The sequence below is a fragment of the Ranitomeya variabilis genome, chromosome 5 (assembly GCF_051348905.1).
Source record: "Ranitomeya variabilis isolate aRanVar5 chromosome 5, aRanVar5.hap1, whole genome shotgun sequence".
Lineage (NCBI taxonomy): Eukaryota > Metazoa > Chordata > Amphibia > Anura > Dendrobatidae > Ranitomeya > Ranitomeya variabilis.
In genome coordinates, this window is record NC_135236.1 from 544,824,111 (window position 1) to 544,850,468 (window position 26,358).

The 26,358-nt window shown below is 41.2% G+C and overlaps 1 protein-coding gene across 2 annotated transcripts in view; it reads right to left on the reverse strand.

Moving 5' to 3' along the window:
- Positions 1-2,929: 2,929 nt before the first annotated feature.
- Positions 2,930-26,358, reverse strand: part of UQCRQ (ubiquinol-cytochrome c reductase complex III subunit VII) — a 53,098-nt gene continuing 29,669 nt past the window's right edge. For both annotated transcript variants that reach the window (XM_077265866.1, XM_077265867.1), the window contains exon 3: positions 2,930-3,137. In XM_077265866.1, coding sequence (XP_077121981.1) covers positions 3,043-3,137 — 95 coding nt within the window. In that variant the 3' untranslated portion in view covers positions 2,930-3,042. The remainder of the gene's footprint in view (positions 3,138-26,358) is intronic.

The following is a 26,358-nucleotide window of genomic DNA, read 5'->3' on the forward strand; positions in this document are numbered from 1 at the left end:
ACACAGACACACACACACAGCATCACACACACACACACACACGCAGCATCACACACACACACACATGCATCACACACACACATAATCTCCTCTGTTTTGCAGGGGCGGCTGATCTGTCCATGTGCAGCTCTTCAGTTTCTCCGGCTGCTCACAGCTCTGCACTGTCCCGGCACCTCCCCCGTCTCTCCTTCTCTGCCGGGATACCAGCTAAGAGCAGGAGAAGCCGGAGCTCCGTGCACACACAGGAGGTAGTGAGTCGCTGACCTTTCATCTTGATTGCTGCTGGCTCTCTCCCTCATCGTGGCAGCGCAGCGCCGCACAGGGGGCGGGGGCGCTCGGGAGGTGACCCACCCAGCTTTTATAAAAAAAAAAAACAAAAAACAGCCACAAACCTAAGTTACTCAGGTGCCGCCCCCTGCATTGTCCCCGCCCTAGGCAGGTAGTGCGGGGCAACTAATGTCCCGCCCGGGATCCCGGGGCTGACTGTCAAAATCAGGACAGTCCCGCGGGATCCGGGACGGTTGGGAGGTATGTCATTAGGTGTGATATTACAATGTGACGTTGCGATCTGCATGCCATTGTGTAGCCCTGGAGATAGATATATATATATACACACACATACACACACACAGTTCAGACCAAAAGTTTGGACACACCTTCTCATTTAAAGATTTTTCTGTATTTTCATGACTATGAAAATTGTACATTCTAGGTTATTCAAAGTAGCCATCTTTTCCTTTGATGACTGCTTTGTACACTCTTGGCATTCTCTTGATGGAACTTCAAGAGGTAGTCACCGGGAATTGCTTTAGCTTCACAGGTGTGCCCTGTCAGGTTTAATAAGTGGGATTTCTTGCCTTATAAATGGTGTTGGGACATCAGTTGTATTGTGCAGACGTCTGGTGGATACACAGCTGATTGTCCTACTGAATAGACTGTTAGAATTTGTATTATGGCAAGAAAAAAAGCAGCTAAGAAAAGAAAAACGAGTGACCATCATTACTTTAGGAAATGAAGGCCAGTCAGTCTGAAAAATTGGGAAAACTTTGAAAGTGTCCCCAAGTGCAGTGGCAAAAACCATCAAGTGCTACAAAGAAACTGGCTCACATGAGGACCGCCCCAGGAAAGGAAGACCAAGAGTCACCTCTGCTTCTGAAGATAAGTTTATCTGAGTCACCAGCCTCAGAAATCGCAGGTTAACAGCAGCTCAGATTAGAGACCAGGTCAATGCCACACAGAGTTCTAGCAGCAGACACATTTCTACAACAACTGATAAGAGGAGACTTTGTACTAAGGACAGGCAACAAGCAGAAGAGACTTGTTTGGGCTACAGAACACAAGGAATGGACATTACACCAGTGGAAATCTGTGCTTTGGTCTGATCAGTCCAAATTTGAGATCTTTGGTTCCAACCACCGTGTCTTTGTGCGACGCAGAAAAGGTTAACGGATGGACTCTACATGCCTGGTTCCCATCGTGAAGCATGGAGGAGGAGGTGTGATGGTGCTTTGCTGGTGACACTGTTGGGGATTTATTCAAAATTGAAGGCATACTGAACCAGCATGGCTACCACAGCATCTTGCAGCTGCATGCTATTCCATCCGGTTTGCGTTTAGTTGGACCATCATTTATTTTTCAACAGGAAAATGACCCCAAATACACCTCCAGGCTGTGTAAGGGCTATGTGGCCAAGAAGGAGAGTGATGGGGTGCTACGCCAGATGACCTGGCCTCCACAGTCACCAGATCTGAACCCAATCAAGATGGTTTGGGGTGAGCTGGACAGCAGAGTGAAGGCAAAAGGACCAACAAGTGTTAAGCATCTCAGGAACTCCTTCAAGATTGTTGGAAGACCATTCCTGGTGACTACCTCTTCAAGCTCACCAAGAGAATGCCAAGAGTGTGCAAAGCAGTCATCAAAGCAAAAGGTGGCTACTTTGAAGAACCTAGAATGTACAATTTTCAATTTACATTTGAAACTCGTAACAAACTCATCGGGAAAATCATTTTTGTTGTTGCAAAATATTGGTATCTGGTAAACATTGCCCAGATACTGAAGCTAGGGTGCTGTGAGAAACAGCCATGTTGTAGCAGAGCGTAGTTATTTTATGCCCAGCTTTGCTATGCTTGCCGGGGAATAGCATGATCATGCTCTGAAAATCTCTCATGAATTACTCATGAAATATGGAGTTTGTTAATAGTATTGAATATTGGGCACAAAGGAGGTCACTAAATTCATACATTCAAACTATCAATCGTCACCTCATCCATGTAAATAAAAAAAATTGTCCATGTTAAGGATCTCTATCAGGAAACGGAGCACAGCAAGGAGCCTGTAGCACTGAGGAGAAGCAGTGTGCTGCTGGGAAATATAGTTTTAGCAAGTAAGAATATGGCCTTCCATTCAGCTATGTAAAGCAGAAAAAGGTGAAAATGGACAAGAAACTTTATGTTGGGTTTGTATCTGATGAAATGGATTTTTTTCCCCTGAAACACATTATTTTATAGACAACTGTCATTGACCCAGGGGTAGGAGCCTGAGATTTTACTCTTTTTGATTTTGCCACGATACGATATGCCTTTGATCTGTAAAGACACTTGCTGCTAGTCATTCCTATATTCTACCTACTTACCACAGCTGTTGTGACTTTCACAAGGACACAGGGTAGTACCCTCCATTTACTTGGTTCAATAGCATTACTAGTTATATGTTACTATGTAGTGTATTTTTTTTTCAACTGTTCCTGTAGAAAGTATAAACTTTGTGGGAATAGCTCATTAATGAATAGCATCCAAATAGTGCATTATGCTACATGGATAGCTGCCAAATTACATCTTTTATGACTGGGTATAAATGGGTACACATCAGTGTCATACACATTCTAAGGTATAGTGAAAACCATTAAAAAAATGATAAGGATACAAAGGAGAATGGTGAAGAACTTTATTGTGAAGAGCTGCGATAAATAATCCTCACAATGCAGCAATGGCAGAGTCTTATACTGAGTGTTAGGGTGGGCGTTATACCCTGGTGCAGACTGCTTTACTGGTCATTCTCATACAGGGATGGATCCTTCCTCTTCAGTCTCTGATGTTCATGGGTTCCCCAATTGTAGACCAAATATGCTAGAGCAAAGGCTGCAAAAGACCAATGACAGACATTAGATCTTTTTATTGCTAGCATTTTTTAATTTTCTTAAATGCAATATCACATTCAAAGCTTTGATTACAAAATATTTCAGATTGCTTTATTTTTTAAATGTCTCCATTGCTGCGTGAAGGTGTCCGGGTTGGGTGGGACTACACCTGAATTAGTGGCCCAATGAAGTGTTTTTCCGACTACTCATATACATGGGCACTCTATACTGAGCAGTCTAATCTGGAGCTACAAATGACTAGTAAACTGTTGGTTTGCAGATTCTACGTGTGAAACATGGGTTTTCATTTGTGTCACTCGTAGAATCTGTACAGTCAATAACTGCATTACAAAAGCACAGCTCCTAAGGGTACAGATTTTTAACTGGTTGCATTTGGTATAAGAGAATGAACCCTTACAGCTCTGCTTTATCTACAAGAACTCATCAGTGACGGTGGCACCAGTTCTCACTGGTCAGCAATTGATCTGGCTTACAATATCGGCTTTTCAAGTCTGCTGGTACTTTATTACACGTGCAGCCCTTTCACCCTAGGGAATCAGGGAGGACTTACTGTGAAGACTGGTAGGGGTACCAGCAATCAGACCCGTAGAGATTACACATATGTCTATAGCAACTTCTTGTTCTCCATACTAGCCCACAATCCTCTTTATGGAGTCTGGAGAGTGGGGCAGGATATCCAAACAGCCATGTTCCTCATCTGAAAACCTCTTTTTATGCAGTTAAAGAGACTCCTGTAAGCACCGAATGACTATTCAAACCAAATAGAGGCGCTTGGTGCATCACGACGGGGCAAAATATTTAAGTGCATCTTCCCTCCTAATTGTTTTCCTTCTATCTCCTCCCCACTTCTTTGATTGGCAGATCTGGCTTGGGGAAAAAAAAAAAAAAAAAAAAAAAAGGAAAAAGATTCAGTGAGAAGGTGCACTTAAATGACTGGCCCCGCCATGATGCACCTAGTACTTGGTTCGAACAGTCATGCTGTCAGATTCCCGTTAACTATGTTCTACCATATTACTTCTACAACCCCTGGCAAATATTATGGAATCACCGGCCTTGTAGGATGTTCATTCAGTTGTTTAATTTTGTAGAAGAAAAGCAGATCACAGACATGGAACAAAACTAAAGTCATTTCAAATGGCAACTTTCTGGCTTTAAGAAACACTAAAAGAAATCAAGAACAAAAAAATGTGTTAGTCAGTAATGGTTACTTTTATTAACCAAGCATAGGGGAAAAATTATGGAATCACTCAATTCTGAGAAAAACAATTATGGAATCATGAAAAACAAACAAACACTCCAACACATCACTAGTATTTTGTTGCACCACCTCTGCCTTTTATTACAGCTTGCAGTCTCTGAGGCATGGACTTATTGAGTGTCAAACAGTACTCTTCATCAATCTGGCTCCAACTTTCTCTGATTGCTGTTGCCAGGTCAGCTTTGCAGGTTGGAGCCTTGTCATGGACCATTTTCTTCAACTTCCACCAAAGATTTTCATTTGGATTGAGATCCGGACTATTTGCAGGCCATGACATTGACCTTATGTGTCTTTTTTCAAGGAATGTTTTCACAATTTTTGCTCTATGGCAGGTTGCATTATCATCTTGAAAAATGATTTCATCATCCCCAAACATCCTTTCAATTGATGGGATAAGAAAAGTGTCCAAAATATCAACATAAACTTGTGCATTTATTGAAGATGTAATGACAGCCATCTCCCCAGTGCCTTTACCTGACATGCAGCCCCATATCATCAATGACTGTGGAAATTTGCATGTTCTCTTCAGGCAGTCATCTTTATAAATCTCATTGGAACGGCACCAAACAAAAGTTCCACCATCATCACCTTGCCCAATGTAGATTTGTGATTCATCACTGAATATGACTTTCATCCAGTCATCCACAGTCCACAATTGCTTTTCCTTAGCCCACTGTAACCTTGTTTTTTTCTGTTTAGGTGTTAATGATGGCTTTTGTTTAGCTTTTCTGTATGTAAATCCCATTTCCTTTAGGTGGTTTCTTACAGTTCGGTCACAGACGTTGACTCCAGTTTCCACCCATTCGTTCCTCATTTGTTTTGTTGTGCATTTCCTGTTTTGGAGACATATAGCTTTAAGTTTCCGATCTTGACGCTTTGATGTCTTCCTTGGTCTTCCAGTATGTTTGCCTTTAACAACCTTCCCATGTTGTTTGTATTTGGTCCAGATTTTAGATACAGCTGTCTGTGAACAGCCAACATCTTTTACAACATTGTGTGATTTACCCTCTTTTATGAGTTTGATAATCCTCTCCTTTGTTTCATTTGACATCTCTCGTGTTGGAGCCATGATTCATGTCAGTCCACTTGGTGCAACAACTCTCCAAGGTGTGATCACTCCTTTTTAGATGCAGACTAACGAGCAGATCTAATTTAATGCAGGTGTTATTTTTGGGTATGAAAATTTACAGGGTGATTCCAATTTTTTTTCCTCAGAATTGAGTGATTCCATAATTTCTCCACTATGCTTGGTTAAAAAAGTAACCATTGCTGACCACCACATTTTTTGTTCTTGATTTCTTTTAGTGTTTCTTAAAGCCAGAAAGTTGCCATTTGAAATGACTTTAGTTTTGTGCCATGTCTGGGATCTGCTTTTTGTCTATAAAATTAAACAGCTGAAAGAACATCCTCCAAGGCCGGTGATTCCATTGCCAGGGCTTGTAGAGTAGCTACTCATGCTTAAGCAGGATCAGACTACACAAGATTTGTGGTCGCTTCCCATAGAGATGCCTATTACTGAAAGGGAATCTGTTGGGTCCGATAGCACTATTATCCTGCAGATATAGGGATAAATCGGCAGGTTAAATGTGTTATGAAAGTGCAGCACCCAAGAAAAAATTAAAAGGGTTGTCGTCCGGTCTAAAATCGATACGTCTGCAGTCACTGACTGTAGACTTATGAATCCTCCCCCCCAGCCCATGCACTGTGAGCCACAAGGGAATCTCGAGTTTCTGAACTGAGACCAGTATACATACTCCAGGTCAGAACCTGACTAGTGGGTGCGATCTCGCTCCATACACTTGTAGTGAGAGAGGCTGCGCCCACTAGACGGCTGTGCCCTCACTCCATACAACTGTATAGAGCGAGGCTGCGCCCACTAGTCAGGTTCTGGCCGGGTGCATGCATAACGCATATGTACCCGCCACTCAGAAATCAGCAAATCATAATGATAGGTCTGCAGAGTGACTGAAGACCTATTAATTTAGATCGAACAACGGGACATACTAAAAAGAATGAAGAAAAGGAATAAATAAAAAGAATGAACATAATAACTTATAGCTCCAAAGACATGGAGAGGTGTTATAGATTTCTTATGCATCTTGTAGATGAAATGAACTTGAATTATATGTAGACAATTAGGAAATGAACACATATCCCATATAAACAGGTGTATACTATATTTTCTGTGCTATATGGGTGGGGAATGAAGATGGAATACTTGTAGATAATAGAGAAATGAACACATATCCCATATAAACAGGTGTATATTATATTCCCTGTGCCTGATAGGTGGGGAATGAACATGGAATATATGTATAGAATAGGGGAATGAACACATATCCCATATAAACAGGTGTATATTATATTCCCTGTGCCTGATAGGTGGGGAATGAACATGGAATATATGTATAGAATAGGGGAATGAACACATATCCCATATAAACAGGTGTATATTATATTCTCTGTGCCTGATAGGTGGGGAATGAACATGAAATATATGTAGATAATAGAGGAATGAACACATATCCCATATAAACAGGTGTATATTATATTCCCTGTGCCTGATAGGTAGGGAATGAACATGAAATATATGTAGATAATAGAGTAATGAACACATATCCCATATAAACAGGTGTATATTATATTCCCTGTGCCTGATAGGTGGGGAATGAACATGAAATATATGTAGAGAAGAGAGGAATGAACACATATCCCATATAAACAGGTGTATATTATATTCTCTGTGCCTGATAGGTGGGGAATGAACATGGAATATATGTAGAGAATAGAGGAATGAACACATATCCCATATAAACAGGTGTATATTATATTCCCTGTGCCTGATAGGTGGGGAATGAACATGAAATATATGTAGATAATAGAGGAATGAACACATATCCCATGTAAACAGGTGTATATTATATTCCCTGTGCCTGATAGGTGGGGAATGAACATGAAATATATGTAGAGAATAGGGGAATGAACACATATCCCATATAAACAGGTGTATATTATATTCCCTGTGCCTGATAGGTGGGGAATGAACATGAAATATATGTAGAGAATAGAGGAATGAACACATATCCCATATAAACAGGTGTATATTATATTCCCTGAGCCTGATAGGTGGGGAATGAACATGAAATATATGTAGATAATAGAGTAATGAACACATATCCCAAATATACAGGTGTATATTATATTCCCTGCGCCTGATAGGTGGGGAATGAACATGGAATATATGTAGAGAATAGAGGAATGAACACATATCCCATATAAACAGGTGTATATTATATTCCCTGTGCCTGATAGGTGGGGAATGAACATGAAATATATGTAGAGAAGAGAGGAATGAACACATATCCCATATAAACAGGTGTATATTATATTCCCTGTGCCTGATAGGTGGGGAATGAACATGAAATATATGTAGATAATAGAGTAATGAACACATATCCCATATAAACAGGTGTATATTATATTCCCTGAGCGTTACAGGTGGGGAATGAACCTGAAATACATGTAGATAATAGAGGAATGAACACATATCCCATATAAACAGGTGTATATTATATTCCCTGTGCCTGATAGGTGGGGAATGAACATGGAATATATGTAGAGAATAGGGGAATGAACACAAATCCCATATAAACAGGTGTATATTATATTCCCTGTGCCTGATAGGTGGGGAATGAACATGAAATATATGTAGAGAATAGGAGAGTGAACACATATCCCATATATACAGGTGTATATTATATTTCCTGAGCCTGATAGGTGGGGAATGAAGATGAAATATATGTAAATAATAGAGGAATGAACACATATCCCATATAAACAGGTGTATATTATATTCCCTGAGCCTGATATGTGGAAAATGAACATGAAATATATGTAGAGAATAGGAGAGTGAACACATATCCCATATATACAGGTGTATATTATATTTCCTGAGCCTGATAGGTGGGGAATGAAGATGAAATATATGTAAATAATAGAGGAATGAACACATATCCCATATAAACAGGTGTATATTATATTCCCTGTGCCTGATAGGTGGGGAATGAACATGAAATATATGTAGAGAAGAGAGGAATGAACACATATCCCATAGAAACAGGTGTATATTATATTCCCTGTGCCTGATAGGTGGGGAATGAACATGAAATATATGTAGATAATAGAGTAATGAACACATATCCCATATAAACAGGTGTATATTATATTCCCTGTGCCTGATAGGTGGGGAATGAACATGGAATATATGTAGAGAATAGGGGAATGAACACAAATGCCATATAAACAGGTGTATATTATATTCCCTGTGCCTGATAGGTGGGGAATGAACATGGAATATATGTAGAGAATAGGGGAATGAACACAAATGCCATATAAACAGGTGTATATTATATTCCCTGTGCCTGATAGGTGGGGAATGAACATGAAATATATGTAGATAATAGAGGAATGAACACATATCCCATATAAACAGGTGTATATTATATTCCCTGTGCCTGATAGGTGGGGAATGAACATGAAATATATGTAGATAATAGAGTAATGAACACATATCCCATATAAACAGGTGTATATTATATTCCCTGTGCCTGATAGGTGGGGAATGAACATGAAATATATGTAGAGAATAGGGGAATGAACACATATCCCATATAAACAGGTGTATATTATATTCCCTGTGCCTGATAGGTGGGGAATGAACATGAAATATATGTAGAGAAGAGAGGAATCAACACATATCCCATATAAACAGGTGTATATTATATTCTCTGTGCCTGATAGGTGGGGAATGAACATGGAATATATGTAGAGAATAGAGGAATGAACACATATCCAATATAAACAGGTGTATATTATATTCCCTGTGCCTGATAGGTGGGGAATGAACATGAAATATATGTAGATAATAGAGGAATGAACACATATCCCATATAAACAGGTGTATATTATATTCCCTGTGCCTGATAGGTGGGGAATGAACATGAAATATATGTAGAGAATAGGGGAATGAACACATATCCCATATAAACAGGTGTATATTATATTCCCTGTGCCTGATAGGTGGGGAATGAACATGAAATATATGTAGAGAATAGAGGAATGAACACATATCCCATATAAACAGGTGTGTATTATATTCCCTGTGCCTGATAGGTGGGGAATGAACATCAAATATATCTAGAGAATAGGGGAATGAACACATATCCCACATAAACAGGTGTATATTATATTCCCTGTGCCTGATAGGTGGGGAATGAACATGAAATACATGTAGATAATAGAGGAATGAACACATATCCCATATAAACAGGTGTATATTATATTCCCTGTGCCTGATAGGTGGGGAATGAACATGAAATATATGTAGAGAAGAGAGGAAAGAACACATATCCCATATAAACAGGTGTATATTATATTCCCTGAGCGTTACAGGTGGGGAATGAACATGAAATACATGTAGATAATAGAGGAATGAACACATATCCCATATAAACAGGTGTATATTATATTCCCTGTGCCTGATAGGTGGGGAATGAACATGAAATATATGTAGAGAAGAGAGGAAAGAACACATATCCCATATAAACAGGTGTATATTATATTCCCTGTGCCTGATAGGTGGGGAATGAACATGAAATATATGTATAGAATAGGGGAATTAACACATATCCCATATAAACAGGTGTATATTATATTCCCTGAGCGTGATAGGTGGGGAATGAACATGAAATATATGTAGAGAATAGGAGAGTGAACACATATCCCATATATACAGGTGTATATTATATTTCCTGAGCCTGATAGGTGGGGAATGAAGATGAAATATATGTAAATAATAGAGGAATGAACACATATCCCATATAAACAGGTGTATATTATATTCTCTGTGCCTGATAGGTGGGGAATGAACATGAAATATATGTAGATAATAGAGTAATGAACACATATCCCATATAAACAGGTGTATATTATATTCCCTGTGCCTGATAGGTGGAAAATGAACATGAAATATATGTAGAGAATAGAGGAATGAACACATATCCCATAGAAACAGGTGTATATTATATTCCCTGTGCCTGATAGGTGGGGAATGAACATGGAATATATGTAGAGAATAGGGGAATGAACACAAATCCCATATAAACAGGTGTATATTATATTCCCTGTGCCTGATAGGTGGGGAATGAACATGAAATATATGTAGAGAATAGGGGAATGAACACAAATCCTATATAAACAGGTGTATATTATATTCCCTATGCATGATAGGTGGGGAATGAACATGAAATATATGTAGAGAAGAGAGGAAAGAACACATATCCCATATAAACAGGTGTATATTATATTCCCTGTGCCTGATAGGTGGGGAATGAACATGAAATATATGTAGAGAAGAGAGGAATTAACACATATCCCATATAAACAGGTGTATATTATATTCTCTGTGCCTGATAGGTGGGGAATGAACATGAAATATATGTAGATAATAGAGTAATGAACACATATCCCATATAAACAGGTGTATATTATATTCCCTGTGCCTGATAGGTGGGGAATGAACATGAAATATATGTAGATATTAGAGTAATGAACACATATCCCATATAAACAGGTGTATATTATATTCCCTGCGCCTGATAGGTGGGGAATGAACATGGAATATATGTAGAGAATAGAGGAATTAACACATATCCCATATAAACAGGTGTATATTATATTCCCTGAGCGTTACAGGTGGGGAATGAACCTGAAATACATGTAGATAATAGAGGAATGAACACATATCCCATATAAACAGGTGTATATTATATTCCCTGTGCCTGATAGGTGGGGAATGAACATGGAATATATGTAGAGAATAGGGGAATGAACACAAATCCCATATAAACAGGTGTATATTATATTCCCTGTGCCTGATAGGTGGGGAATGAACATGAAATATATGTAGAGAAGAGAGGAAAGAACACATATCCCATATAAACAGGTGTATATTATATTCCCTGTGCCTGATAGGTGGGGAATGAACATGAAATATATGTAGAGAATAGGAGAGTGAACACATATCCCATATATACAGGTGTATATTATATTTCCTGAGCCTGATAGGTGGGGAATGAAGATGAAATATATGTAAATAATAGAGGAATGAACACATATCCCATATAAACAGGTGTATATTATATTCCCTGAGCCTGATATGTGGAAAATGAACATGAAATATATGTAGAGAATAGGAGAGTGAACACATATCCCATATATACAGGTGTATATTATATTTCCTGAGCCTGATAGGTGGGGAATGAAGATGAAATATATGTAAATAATAGAGGAATGAACACATATCCCTCATAAACAGGTGTATATTATATTCCCTGTGCCTGATAGGTGGGGAATGAACATGAAATATATGTAGAGAAGAGAGGAATGAACACATATCCCATAGAAACAGGTGTATATTATATTCCCTGTGCCTGATAGGTGGGGAATGAACATGAAATATATGTAGAGAATAGGAGAATGAACACATATCCCATATAAACAGGTGTATATTATATTCCCTGTGCCTGATAGGTGGAAAATGAACATGAAATATATGTAGAGAATAGAGGAATGAACACATATCCCATAGAAACAGGTGTATATTATATTCCCTGTGCCTGATAGGTGGGGAATGAACATGAAATATATGTAGAGAATAGGGGAATGAACACATATCCCATATAAACAGGTGTATATTATATTCCCTATGCATGATAGGTGGGGAATGAACATGAAATATATGTAGAGAATAGGAGAATGAACACATATCCCATATAAACAGGTGTATATTATATTCCCTGTGCCTGATAGGTGGAAAATGAACATGAAATATATGTAGAGAATAGAGGAATGAACACATATCCCATAGAAACAGGTGTATATTATATTCCCTGTGCCTGATAGGTGGGGAATGAACATGGAATATATGTAGAGAATAGGGGAATGAACACAAATCCCATATAAACAGGTGTATATTATATTCCCTGTGCCTGATAGGTGGGGAATGAACATGAAATATATGTAGAGAATAGGGGAATGCACACATATCCCATATAAACAGGTGCATATTATATTCCCTGTGCCTCATAGGTGGGGAATGAACATGGAATATATGTAGAGAATAGGGGAATGAACACAAATCCTATATAAACAGGTGTATATTATATTCCCTATGCATGATAGGTGGGGAATGAACATGAAATATATGTAGAGAATAGGAGAATGAACACATATCCCGTATAAATGGGTGCATATTATATTCCCTGAGCGTGATAGGTGGGGAATGAACATAAAATATATGTAGAGAATAGGAGAGTTTACTGTGACGGGGTGTACGGCAGAGCAAGAAGGGACAACAGGCCAAGGGATGATTCAACAGATTTATTATCAAGAACGCTGGAACAACACATGCAGGTAGATCTACAGAGTCCACAATTAGTCCAACGGAACCGGTTCGGGGGCACCTACCGATAATCCTTGTGCCAGCTAACAAAACAATAGTCCACACGAGTCCAAGGGATCACAAAACAATCCCACGAACGACGAGATATGTCCTCAACTAAATTCTCGCCCCGTTCGCTTCCACAGTCCCAGATGGACATGGGGCCTTGCCTCAGCTAAGAATCCCCACTCCTTCTCTTCCAGTCTCCAACACACATCTGATCTCAAAATAAGAATGGACTGTCTGAGCTCCTGGGATCCGCCCCTGAAGGGGGTAGGGGTCACACTTTCTATTCAATGGCTGATTCCACCAGAAGATTCTATTCTGGTCGGCTCCACTTAGTCTAGGTCGTATGTACATTTGACTATCCCCCTGCTAAGAGGAAGAATGGCTATTCCTTCACTAGTGTTGACAAAGCTTAATTACATTATAGCTTAGGGCTGCAAGTATTGGGGGAAGGAGACATTGTTACAGGTGACTCCCAGCACAAGAAAATACAATACATATATTACAGCTAATAGAAACCAGAGAACAGTTACATAGATCAAATGGCATATTATTCAAATACAGGACAGGGCAAAAGAACATATCATGACAATATTCCCTGAGCCTGATAGGTGGGGAATGAACATGAAATATATGTAGATAATAGGAGAATGAACACATATCCCATATAAACAGGTGTGTATTATATTACCTAAGCTTGATATCTCTTCAAATGTAACATGTTTGGCAAGAAAAAACACAATACGACATGCCAAATTATCCCCTGTGTATAATGGCCAAAGTAATGGCACCTAGCCCTTTTAAGATACAACACTAACAATTCCCTAATCCAGTGTTTTTCCAGTTCTAGTTGCCTCTTGGGATTAGTCACCTTGTTGTGCAGAGGTTCTCACATCCTTCTCTGCTTAGCCCCATTTTATATTCTTATGAAAGTGTGGAATAAGGTTACTGAAATTGTGATTTTGAATTGTTTGTAATATTGTATATAAGTGAGGCCCCTTGCAGAGAGGATTAAAGAAACACATACTCCTACCGTAGGCAGGGCAGGGAATGCTAAATGAGATTTAATTATCACCCATGTATCCTGAATGGGAGTGATTCATTGTTATAACCACTTTCAAATCTGGTGCATTTTAACTGGTTCCTCTGTTCTCCTGTATCATGTGATGAGCATGTAAATGTATAAGTGTAGAGGTGTGAGTCAGAATTTTCTGAAGGTTGTGCAGTGAGGAAGAGCTGACAGAGATACTAGCCTGAAAAACTAGTTCAGAGGACTCTCAAAAATGTCACCTACAATTATCCCATATATTTTTGGAGTGCATGAGCAATTAGCATTTGATGTAGTTGTCAAGCTTCTAAGCAAGACAGACCTAAATGAATCAAAAGTTATTTCTATGGCCCCTGCATTGCCTAAAGGAGGAGAAGTATATGTGTACTGCTCACAGTCATCGGAAAGGGCACATCAAATGGACTTCAAGTATGATCAGTACAGGTGGGTTTGCAAAGGTTCTAATGTGACTTCACAGATGAAACATTTGCCTACAATTATCAAACAATACTACTACCTTAAAGATCCAAATGGAGTGAAAAAACAAACATTGTCTGGCTTCAAGAAACATGTATATTTTCTCAGAGAATCAACAGAGATGAACAGATTATATGTCATTCACTATCTTGGTGATGAAAAGCTACATAGACCCTCAGCCCATGGTAATCAGAAGTTGTCAAAACGACCCTTCATTCCTACAATGAAAACAGTGTTCACTGATGCTCAAAAAGACATTATGATATCAAAGAACTGTAAAAAGACCTACAGCAGTTTGTTGGCCAATATGTTGCAGACTGAAAAACTGCATATGCCTGTGGTTTTACCACGTGATTTAAAACAGGTTCAAAATGTGGGCTACAAATTAAAGAAGGAGAAGAAAATCTGTAATGATGAAATATTCTGTTTGTTTGAGCTATGCAATCAATTGGATTCATTTTTTATTAGAATTCAAACATTTCCACAACTTACAGTATCATTTGGTCACCCAGACATAATCAAAGAAGCATGTACTCTTATTCAGATGTCCTGTCAAGATCCTAGTTTGCCACAATTATTATCATATGATACAACTTTTAACATAGGAGATTTTTATCTGTCTCCATTGGTTATGAGAAATGTAGCATTAGTAAGTGATCCTATATTCCCTGTTGCATTCCTCCTTCATGTAAAAAAATTTATGAGGGATCATGAATATTTTTTAACTGAAATTCTCCGCCAGCTACACTGCAAAAATATGACATTAGTGCCTTTGGTCACTGATAGAGAAATCGGAATTATAACAGCACTGCAGAAACACTTTCCTCAAATAAAAAATGTGCACTGTGTCAACCATATATTAAGAGATGTTGCTTTATGGATTCGGAATCATGGTGGAAAAAAAGATGATCTGAAGGTCCTTAAGGTACCGTCACACTAAACGATATCGCTAGCGATCCGTGACGTTGCAGCGTCCTGGCTAGCGATATCGTTTAGTTTGACACGCAGCAGCGATCAGGATCCTGCTGTGATGTCGCTGGTCGCTGAATAAAGTTCAGAACTTTATTTGGTCGTCCGATCGCCGTGTATCGTTGTGTTTGACAGCAAAAGCAACGATACCAGCGATATTTTACACTGGTAACCAGGGTAAACATCGGGTTACTAAGCGCAGGGCCGCGCTTAGTAACCCGATGTTTACCCTGGTTACCAGCGTAAAATGTAAAAAAAACAAACAGTACATACTCACATGCGTCCCCCGGCGTCCGCTTCCCACACTGACTGAGCGCCGCAAAGTGAAAGTGAAACCACAGCACAGCGGTGACGTCACCGCTGTGCCCTGCTACTGCCGGCGCTCAGTCATTGCAGGAAGTGAACGCCGGGGGACGCATGTAAGTATGTACTGTTTGTTTTTTTTACATTTTACTCTGGTAACCAGGGTAAACATCGGGTTACTAAGCGCGGCCCTGCGCTTAGCAACCCGATGTTTACCCTGGTTACCCGGGGACCTCGGCATCGTTGGTCGCTGGAGAGCGGTCTGTGTGACAGCTCTCCAGCGATCAAACAGCGACGCTGCAGCGATCGGCATCGTTGTCGCTATCGCTGCAGCGTCGCTTAGTGTGACGGTACCTTTAGGGATCATATGATTCAGCTAATTAACAGCAATTGTATTGAGGACTACAATCAAAAATATGAACACTACAGCAAAATGTGGAGCAGTGCCTTTAAAACATACTTTGATCAACAATTCAAGATGGCTTTGCCAAAGCACTCAACAAATTTTTTTACAGAACAGTTTGCTGTATTTCGAAAAGACCGCACAGCAACAAACAATATAAGTGAGAGCTTCAACAAAATGGTGAAAGAGCAAACAGATTGGAAAGAATTACCTGTTGATGCACTAGTGCTTGCAATGTACCATATGCAGTGTTTTTACCTTTTTGAATTTCAGAGAGCATATTGTAACATGGGTAAATACCATGTGAAAGATCAATTTTCCTATTTAATTAAGCATTGCAGTGAAGTACATTTTCCCAAATTTTATGAACTAGAAAAAATTGTTGAGGCTATAAAAGAAGTTCCAGCTTCTGTTTTTACTGTGGAAAAAGGAAAAAATTTCAGACTGACACAGACATCAATTGCTAGAATGATTGTTAACTCTGGACATGTTTCACTTTGTGCACAGTCATCTACTTTCACAATTAGAGACTTCAGGGGTCCTAAAGTACAAGCGGTCAAACTTGCACCAGAACCAACATGCTCTTGTAACAGTACAGGAAAATGCTACCATATTATCGCAGCTGAAATGGCAGTTGGTCTAAATGATGGGAATGACAAACATACCTACTCATTAAGTTTGCTTCTAAAAAGAAAGCGAGGCAGAAGCAAAAAATCTGGAAGAAAGAAGCCAAAGCTGGATGATTATGATTATGATATTTTACCTGCTCCCGATTCTCATTATGCCACTGGTTCTACAAGAAATTTTGAGGCAGATGATACAAATGGGCCTGTGAATGATTCATTTTCTAAGGACTTTTTTGGGAAAAATTTACTCCCAAAACATTCAACACCAAAAAAAAAGGCAATGAAAGTTGACTTGATTAGCGAACCATGGAATGTGGAGCCTAAAAAAGATGACCTTGCGCTAATTGAAAATCTGAAGGAGGAGATTAAAGAAACTCTTGAACCATTTGCATGGCTCTGTGGAGAAGCTATAGAGGAAGCCATTATGAACTTTATTTGTCAATTGAAGTATACAGAAAAAATATTGTTGTGTCCAGTTTACATTTACCAAAGCATTGTGAGAGGCTGCAGTAGTTTATTCTACAGTTTCTTAGCAAACAACCATGCCCTTAATAAGGATCTTTTGCTAGTTCCTTTTAATACAGATGTATATGGAACTGGTCAGCACTGGTGCTTAGGAGTGATTATATTTAAATCAAAGGAAATTGTAATACTTGATTCATGCAAAAACTTTGAAAGAGCTCAGACAAACATTTCAAATCTTGTTTCAATTGCTGCAGCATGCTACCAGTTGGGTAATTTAAAATGTGACATGACTGAGTGGAGTACCTTATTGTGTGAGGATGCTGTGCAACAAAGCAATAGCTATGATTGTGGGGTTTACACAATACTAAATGCGTACACTATCATTACCGGACAATGCTATACTAATATAATTAGTGAACATGCAAGAGTATGGATAGGTGTAAATATTGCGCAACATAAATTATGCGGCTGTTACAAAAAAGGATGGAAAAAGCAGACTGTCAATTTTAGTAAATTGCATCGGTCTTTAAAAAAAAAGGCCCATAACATTAAACTGTCTGAGAGACCCTTGATGGATTACTTAATTACCTTTATGGATGCTCATAGCACATGGTCAAAATGTGAAGCTAAAACTTGTCATGGAAACTATACCCCTCTGCATGAAATGGTTTTTTGTTGTTGTTGCAGAAATTGGTTGCATTTGGAATGTCTTAAAATAAATGCAAAAAAATTACCAACTTACTATATCTGCTCCAAATGTTCTCAGTAAGAAAGATAGTGGATTTACATTTAATAATACTCACTTGGCATAGCAGTATGTGATTATTGTGAAAACCACTTCGGTAATTTGGACATTGATATTAACAATGCGATTTCAATCTTTGTTAGTTTTGCTGTTCCAGATAATTATTACGTAGTTGTTAGTTTATTACTTCTATTTTCTTCTCATTTATTTATTTATAAAGCTTGTGAAGATCACTTGATGGCATGGTGTTTAACCCCTTACTGAAATTACCGTATTTTCTGGTGTGTAAGACGACTTGGCGTATAAGACAATCCCCAACTTTTCCATATAAAATATGGAGTTTGGGATATACTTGCCGTATAAGACGGGGTCATCTTATACGCCCAGTCATCTCATACGGCGTGTACGGTGTGGATGGTTCCCAGGGTCTGGAGGAGAGGAGACTCTCCTTCAGGCCCTGGGATCCATATTCATGTAAAAAAAAGAAAAAAAAAAAAAAAAAGGGATATACTTACCCTCCGACTGCCCGCGGCTCTCAGCGGTGCAAGCGGCAGCCTCCGTTCCTAAGGATGCATTGAGCTAAGGACATTCGATGACGTCACGGTCACGCAACCGCGACGTCATCGAAGGTCCTTCGCTCAATGCATCCTTAGGAATGGAGGCTGCCGCTTGCACTGCTGAGAGCCGCGGGCAGTCGGAGGGTAAGTATATCCCATTTATTTTTTTCCTCTCCTCCAGACCCAGGAAACCATACAGGACCGCTCCCTGCACACGCTGTACCCAGAGTATAAGACGACCCCCGATTTTTGAGATGATTTTCAGGGGTTAAAAAGTCGTCTTATACGCCGGAAAATACAGTAAGTGCATACCCGCAAATGGATGTACAGGTACATCCTGACGATTAATGCAGGCACATGGGTCTGCAGCATCCATGGGAAAAAACCTTAATGACTGATTATTTTGCAGAACTATAATAACTGTTATTAATAACAGTAAGAGTGGTTTCATGCCCTCTATGTCCACTTGCATTGATCTGTAAAGCTATACTGAAATATGTACAGTACCAGCTGTCAAAAAGGGGCAAAGAATGTAGATGGAGCATACGTCATAGAGTTGGAATATTTAACATAATATAATTAGAATTGAGTTGGAATATTTCTAGGCAGTCTTGTTAAGGCTGGATATTGGATGTATATTTATAGTGTCTATTAAACTGTTGTAAAAGATGTGAGAGTGAATGGGTCACTTACTGGGGTGGTCGCGTTGGTTATTGACACATGCAAGGAATGCCACCTGTCAAAGGCCATCCTTTTAATCTTGGTTTTTGATGTGAGGTCACTTTGAATAAAAAAGTCTTGTAGGCAGACTGCAGTAAGTACACAGAAATTTTTCTACAAAATGTCATCTTAGTAACTGCGGTATTTGGGCAATATTCGGAGCTGTCCATAAACAAATGGATATCCTGACTATGTCATGTAATATGGGCGCTGATGGGCGGGACTTCCGGCGCGCTTGCCGGAAGCGCTTGTTAAATTGCTGCTGTCAGAGTTTGACAGCGGCATTTAAGTAGTTAACAGCTGCGGGTGGATCAAGATTACACCCGTGGCTGTTAGAGGCACATGTGTCATGATCTCAATGGCAAGAGAACATAGCATAAGCATATATAGGAACTAGCTCTTGGAAGATGGGAACTGAGCTGACCATGAACTAAACCTAACACACAACTAGCAGTGGCCGGGTAGCATGCCTACGTTGATTCTAGATGCCCAGCACCAGCCGGAGGACTAAATAATGCTAGCAGAGGAAAATATTAGTCCTAGCTCACCTCTAGAGAAATACCCCGAAAGGAGACAGAGGCCCCCCCACATGTATTGGCGGTGAATTAAGACGAAATAACAAAACGTAGTATGAAAATAGGTTTAGCAAATTTGAGGTCCACTTACTACATAGCAGAAGACAGAAAGAACACTTTCATGGTCAGCTGAAAACCCTATCAAAACACCATCCAGAAATTACTTTAAAACTCTGGCATTAACTCATAACACCAGAGTGGCAATTCCTGTTCACAAGAGCTTTCCAGACACAGTAACGAAACTACAGCTGTGAACTGGAACAAAAATGCAAAAACAAACATGGACAAGAGTCCAACTTATCTAGTAGTTGTCTAGGAGCAGGAACAAGCACAGAGAGGCTTCTGATAACATTGTTGACCGGCAAGCAACTAACAAAGCAGCAAGGTTATATAGCGACTCCCACATCTTGATGGGAACAGGTGAACAGAGAAGATGAAGACACCAGTTCAATTCCACCAGTAGCCACCGGGGGAGCCCAGAATCCAAATTCACAACAGTACCCCCCCCTCAAGGAGGGGGCACCGAACCCTCACCAGAACCACCAGGGCGATCAGGATGGGCCCTATGAAAGGCACGAACCAGATCAGAGGCATGAACATCAGATGCATTCACCCAAGAATTATCCTCCTGGCCGTATCCCTTCCACTTGACCAGATACTGGAGTCTCCGTCTGGAAACACGAGAGTCTAAGATTTTCTCCACAACGTACTCCAACTCACCCTCAACCAACACCGGAGCAGGAGGCTCAACGGAAGGCACAACCGGTACCTCATACCTGCGCAATAATGACCGATGAAAAACGTTATGAATAGAAAAGGATGCAGGGAGGTCCAAACGGAAGGAAACAGGGTTAAGAATCTCCAATATCTTATACGGGCCGATAAACCGAGGCTTAAACTTAGGAGAAGAGACCCTCATAGGGACAAAACGAGAATACAACTACACCAAATCCCCAACACAAAGCCAAGGACCAACACGACGGTGGCGATTGGCAAAAAGCTGAGTCTTCTCCTGGGACAACCTCAAATTGTCCACCACCTGCCCCCAGATCTGATGCAATCTCTCCACCACAGCATCCACTCCAGGACAATCCGAAGATTCCACCTGACCAGAGGAAAATCGAGGATGAAACCCCGAATTACAGAAAAACGGGGACACCAAAGTGGCAGAGCTGGCCCGATTATTGAGAGCGAACTCCGCCAATGGCAAAAAAGCAACCCAATCATCCTGGTCAGCAGACACAAAACACCTCAGATATGTCTCCAGGGTCTGATTAATCCGCTCGGTCTGGCCATTCGTCTGAGGATGGAAAGCGGACGAAAAAGATAAATCTATGCCCATCCTAGCACAGAATGCCCGCCAAAATCTAGACACGAATTGAGTCCCTCTGTCAGAAACGATATTCTCAGGAATACCATGCAAACGAACAACATTTTGAAAAAACAGAGGAACCAACTCGGAAGAAGAAGGCAACTTGGGCAGAGGAACCAAATGGACCATCTTAGAGAAACGGTCACACACCACCCAGATGACAGACATCTTCTGAGAAACAGGCAGATCTGAAATAAAATCCATCGAGATGTGCGTCCAAGGCCTCTTAGGAATAGGCAAGGGCAACAATAATCCACTAGCCCGAGAACAACAAGGCTTGGCCCGAGCACAAACGTCACAAGACTGCACAAAGCCTCGCACATCTCGTGACAGGGAAGGCCACCAGAAGGACCTTGCCACCAAATCCCTGGTACCAAAAATGCCAGGATGACCTGCCAACGCAGAAGAATGAACCTCAGAGATTACTCTACTGGTCCAATCATCAGGAACAAACAGTTTATCAGGTGGGCAACGATCAGGTCTATCCGCCTGAAACTCCTGCAAGGCCCGCCGCAGGTCTGGAGAAACGGCTGACAATACCACTCCATCCTTAAGGATACCTGTGGGCTCAGAGTTACCAGGCGAGTCAGGCTCAAAACTCCTAGAAAGGGCATCCGCCTTAACATTCTTAGAACCCGGTAGGTATGACACCACAAAATTAAACCGAGAGAAAAATAATGACCAGCGCGCCTGTCTAGGATTCAGGCGCCTGGCGGTCTCAAGATAAATCAAATTTTTGTGGTCCGTCAATACCACCACCTGATGTCTGGCCCCCTCAAGCCAATGGCGCCACTCCTCAAAAGCCCACTTCATGGCCAAAAGCTCCCGATTCCCAACATCATAATTCCGCTCAGCGGGCGAAAATTTACGGGAAAAGAAGGCACAAGGCCTCATCACGGAGCAGTCAGAACTTTTCTGCGACAACACTGCCCCAGCTCCGATCTCAGAAGCGTCGACCTCAACCTGAAAAGGTAGAGCAACATCAGGCTGACGCAACACAGGGGCAGAGGAAAAACGGCGCTTAAGCTCCCGAAAGGCCTCCACAGCATCAGGGGACCAATCAGCAACATCAGCACCCTTCTTAGTCAAATCGGTCAATGGCTTAGCAATATCCGAAAAACCAGCAATAAATCGACGATAAAAGTTAGCAAAGCCCAAAAATTTCTGAAGACTCTTAAGAGAAGAGGGCTGCGTCCAATCACAAATAGCTTGAACCTTGACAGGATCCATTTCAATGGAAGAGGGGGAAAAAATATATCCCAAAAAGGAAATCCTCTGTACCCCAAAAACACACTTAGAACCCTTCACACACAAAGAATTAGACCGCAAAACCTGAAAAACCCTCCTGACTTGCTGGACATGAGAGTCCCAGTCATCCGAAAAAATCAGAATATCATCCAGATACACAATCATAAATTTATCCAAATAATCGCGAAAAATATCATGCATAAAGGACTGGAAAACTGACGGAGCATTTGAAAGACCAAAAGGCATCACTAAATACTCAAAGTGGCCCTCGGGCGTATTAAATGCGGTTTTCCACTCATCCCCCTGCCTGATTCGCACCAAATTATACGCCCCACGAAGGTCAATCTTAGAGAACCACTTGGCCCCCTTTATGCGAGCAAACAAATCAGTCAGCAACGGCAATGGGTATTGATATTTAACAGTGATTTTATTCAAAAGCCGATAATCAATACATGGTCTCAAAGAGCCGTCTTTTTTTGACACAAAGAAAAAACCGGCTCCTAAGGGAGATGACGATGGACGAATATGTCCCTTTTCCAAGGACTCCTTTATATATTCTCGCATAGCAGCATGTTCAGGCACAGACAGATTAAATAAACGACCCTTTGGGTATTTACTACCCGGGATTAAATCTATGGCACAATCGCAGTCTCGGTGCGGAGGTAACGAACCAAGCTTGGATTCTTCAAAGACGTCACGATAGTCAGACAGGAACTCAGGAATTTCAGAGGGAATAGATGATGAAATGGAAACCACAGGTACATCTCCATGAGCCCCCTTACATCCCCAGCTCAACACAGACATAGCTCTCCAGTCGAGGACTGGGTTGTGAGATTGCAGCCAAGGCAATCCCAGCACCAAATCATCATGTAGATTATACAGCACCAGAAAGCGAATAATCTCCTGGTGATCCGGATTAATACGCATAGTTACTTGTGTCCAGTATTGTGGTTTATTATTAGCCAATGGGGTGGAGTCAATCCCCTTCAGAGGAATAGGAGTCTCCAAAGGCTCTAAATCATACCCACAGCGTTTGGCAAAGGACCAATCCATAAGACTCAAAGCGGCGCCAGAGTCGACATAGGCGTCCGTGGTAATAGATGACAAAGAGCAAATCAGGGTCACAGATAGAATAAACTTAGACGGTGAGGTGCAAATGGAAACAGATTTACCAAGCTTTTTAGTGCGTTTAGAGCATGCTGATATAACATGAGTAGAATCACCACAATAGAAACACAACCCATTTTTCCGTCTAAAATTCTGCCGCTCGCTTCGGGACAGAATTCTATCACACTGCATACTCTCTGGCGACTTCTCAGTGGACACCGCCAGATGGTGCACTGGTTTGCGCTCCCGCAAACGCCCATCGATCTGAATAGCCATTGTCATGGACTCATTCAGACCCGCAGGCACAGGGAACCCCACCATAACATCCTTAATGGCATCAGAGAGACCCTCTCTGAAAGTCGCCGCCAGGGCGCACTCATTCCACTGAGTAAGCACAGACCATTTACGGAATCTTTGGCAGTAAATTTCCGCTTCATCTTGCCCCTGAGATAGGGACATCAAAGTTTTTTCTGCCTGAAGCTCCAAATGAGGTTCGTCATAAAGCAACCCCAAGGCCAGAAAAAACGCATCCACATTGAGCAACGCAGGATCCCCTGGTGTCAATGAAAAAGCCCAGTCTTGAGGGTCGCCCCGGAGCAAGGAAATCACAATCCTGACCTGCTGTGCAGGGTCTCCGGCAGAGCGAGATTTCAGGGACAAAAATAATTTGCAATTATTTCGAAAATTCTGAAACCCAGATCTATTCCCCGAGAAAAATTCCGGCAAAGGAATTCTCGGCTCAGATACAGGTGCATGACAAACAAAATCTTGCAAATTTTGTACCTTCGTGGCGAGATTATTCAAACCTGCAGTTACACTCTGAAGATCCATTACAAACAGGTGGACACAGAGCCATTCAAGGGTTAAGAGGAGGTAAGAAGCAGCTAGACAGCAATTAAGGGCTAGGCAGCAAAACTCTGAAGGGAAAAAAAAAAAAAAAAAAAAATTTCCCTTAAACACTTCTCTATCTCCTGCTTCAGCCCAAACAATTAACACTTTGTGGGCCGGTCAAACTGTCATGATCTCAATGGCAAGAGAACATAGCATAAGCATATATAGGAACTAGCTCTTGGAAGATGGGAACTGAGCTGACCATGAACTAAACCTAACACACAACTAGCAGTGGCCGGGTAGCATGCCTACGTTGATTCTAGATGCCCAGCACCAGCCGGAGGACTAAATAATGCTAGCAGAGGAAAATATTAGTCCTAGCTCACCTCTAGAGAAATACCCCGAAAGGAGACAGAGGCCCCCCACATGTATTGGCGGTGAATTAAGACGAAATAACAAAACGTAGTATGAAAATAGGTTTAGCGAATTTGAGGTCCACTTACTACATAGCAGAAGACAGAAAGAACACTTTCATGGTCAGCTGAAAACCCTATCAAAACACCATCCAGAAATTACTTTAAAACTCTGGCATTAACTCATAACACCAGAGTGGCAATTCCTGTTCACAAGAGCTTTCCAGACACAGTAACGAAACTACAGCTGTGAACTGGAACAAAAATGCAAAAACAAACATGGACAAGAGTCCAACTTATCTAGTAGTTGTCTAGGAGCAGGAACAAGCACAGAGAGGCTTCTGATAACATTGTTGACCGGCAAGCAACTAACAAAGCAGCAAGGTTATATAGCGACTCCCACATCTTGATGGGAACAGGTGAACAGAGAAGATGAAGACACCAGTTCAATTCCACCAGTAGCCACCGGGGGAGCCCAGAATCCAAATTCACAACACACATGTCAGCTGTTCAAAATAGCTGACGTGCCGCAAAAGATGTGGACTCAGCGCAGGGTCAGAAAGGGGTTAAAGGGGTCCAAAACGATATTCGCGGTCAGTTTGTGTGACTGCAGATTTATGAATCCACCCCAGCTCACACAATGTGTGCTGCAAGAATTTGTCCGTTTATGAGCTGGGACCGGTGGGTACATATGCATTATGCATACTTCCGGGCAGAAGCCATCTAGTAGTTGTGGACTTGTATGGAGCGAAGCCACACCCCACCTAGTCATGCGGCCGTCCAGTGAGTGCTGCCATCTAATGGGTGTGGCCTCGCTCAATACAAGTGTGTGTGGATTGAGGCCATGCCCACTACATGGGCTTTGCCTGAGAGTAAGCATAAGGGCAGAGACTCACTGCCGCATTTCTCCTGCGAGAATCGCATCGTAAACCTCATACTGTCTGTCCTCTCTCCTGACCTGAGCTTGACAGCTGCATAGTAATCCATCATGCTGTCTTGCTTAGGTCAGGAGAGGTGCCGGCCAGTCCGTGCAATGCGATGCGATTCTTGCTCGAGTTATACGGCAGTCTGGCTCAGCCCTAGATAAAGATTGAAAGAGGACAGCGCCACATCAGGAAGTGATAGACAGCAATACACTTTATTCTGCCTCCTGCGGCAACGTTTCGGTCCGAAGACCTTTTTCAAGCTTGAAAAAGGTATTCGGACCGAAACGTTGCCGCAGGAGGCAGAATAAAGTGTATTGCTGTCTATCACTTCCTGATGTGGCGCTGTCCTCTTTCAATCTTTATCGTGGACCTCTTCTACCGGGTTGGACCCCCTGGTGTGGACGTGCGCCCTGATGTCCGTGGAGACTACGTTAGTATTGGGTGCGGCTTGACCAAGTTTTGTTTGATACTTGGCTCAGCCCTAAGGCACATGTACCCACCTGTATAGGCTTAATAACCAATGAATCCTTGCAGTGCACAGTATAGCTAGGTAAGAAGGATTGTGAGCTGGCAGTATAGGTTTATAGCACTTAATTTTTAGCAGTTCAGGTTCAACATCTTAGTACAGGCATGCACAACATACGGCAAATAT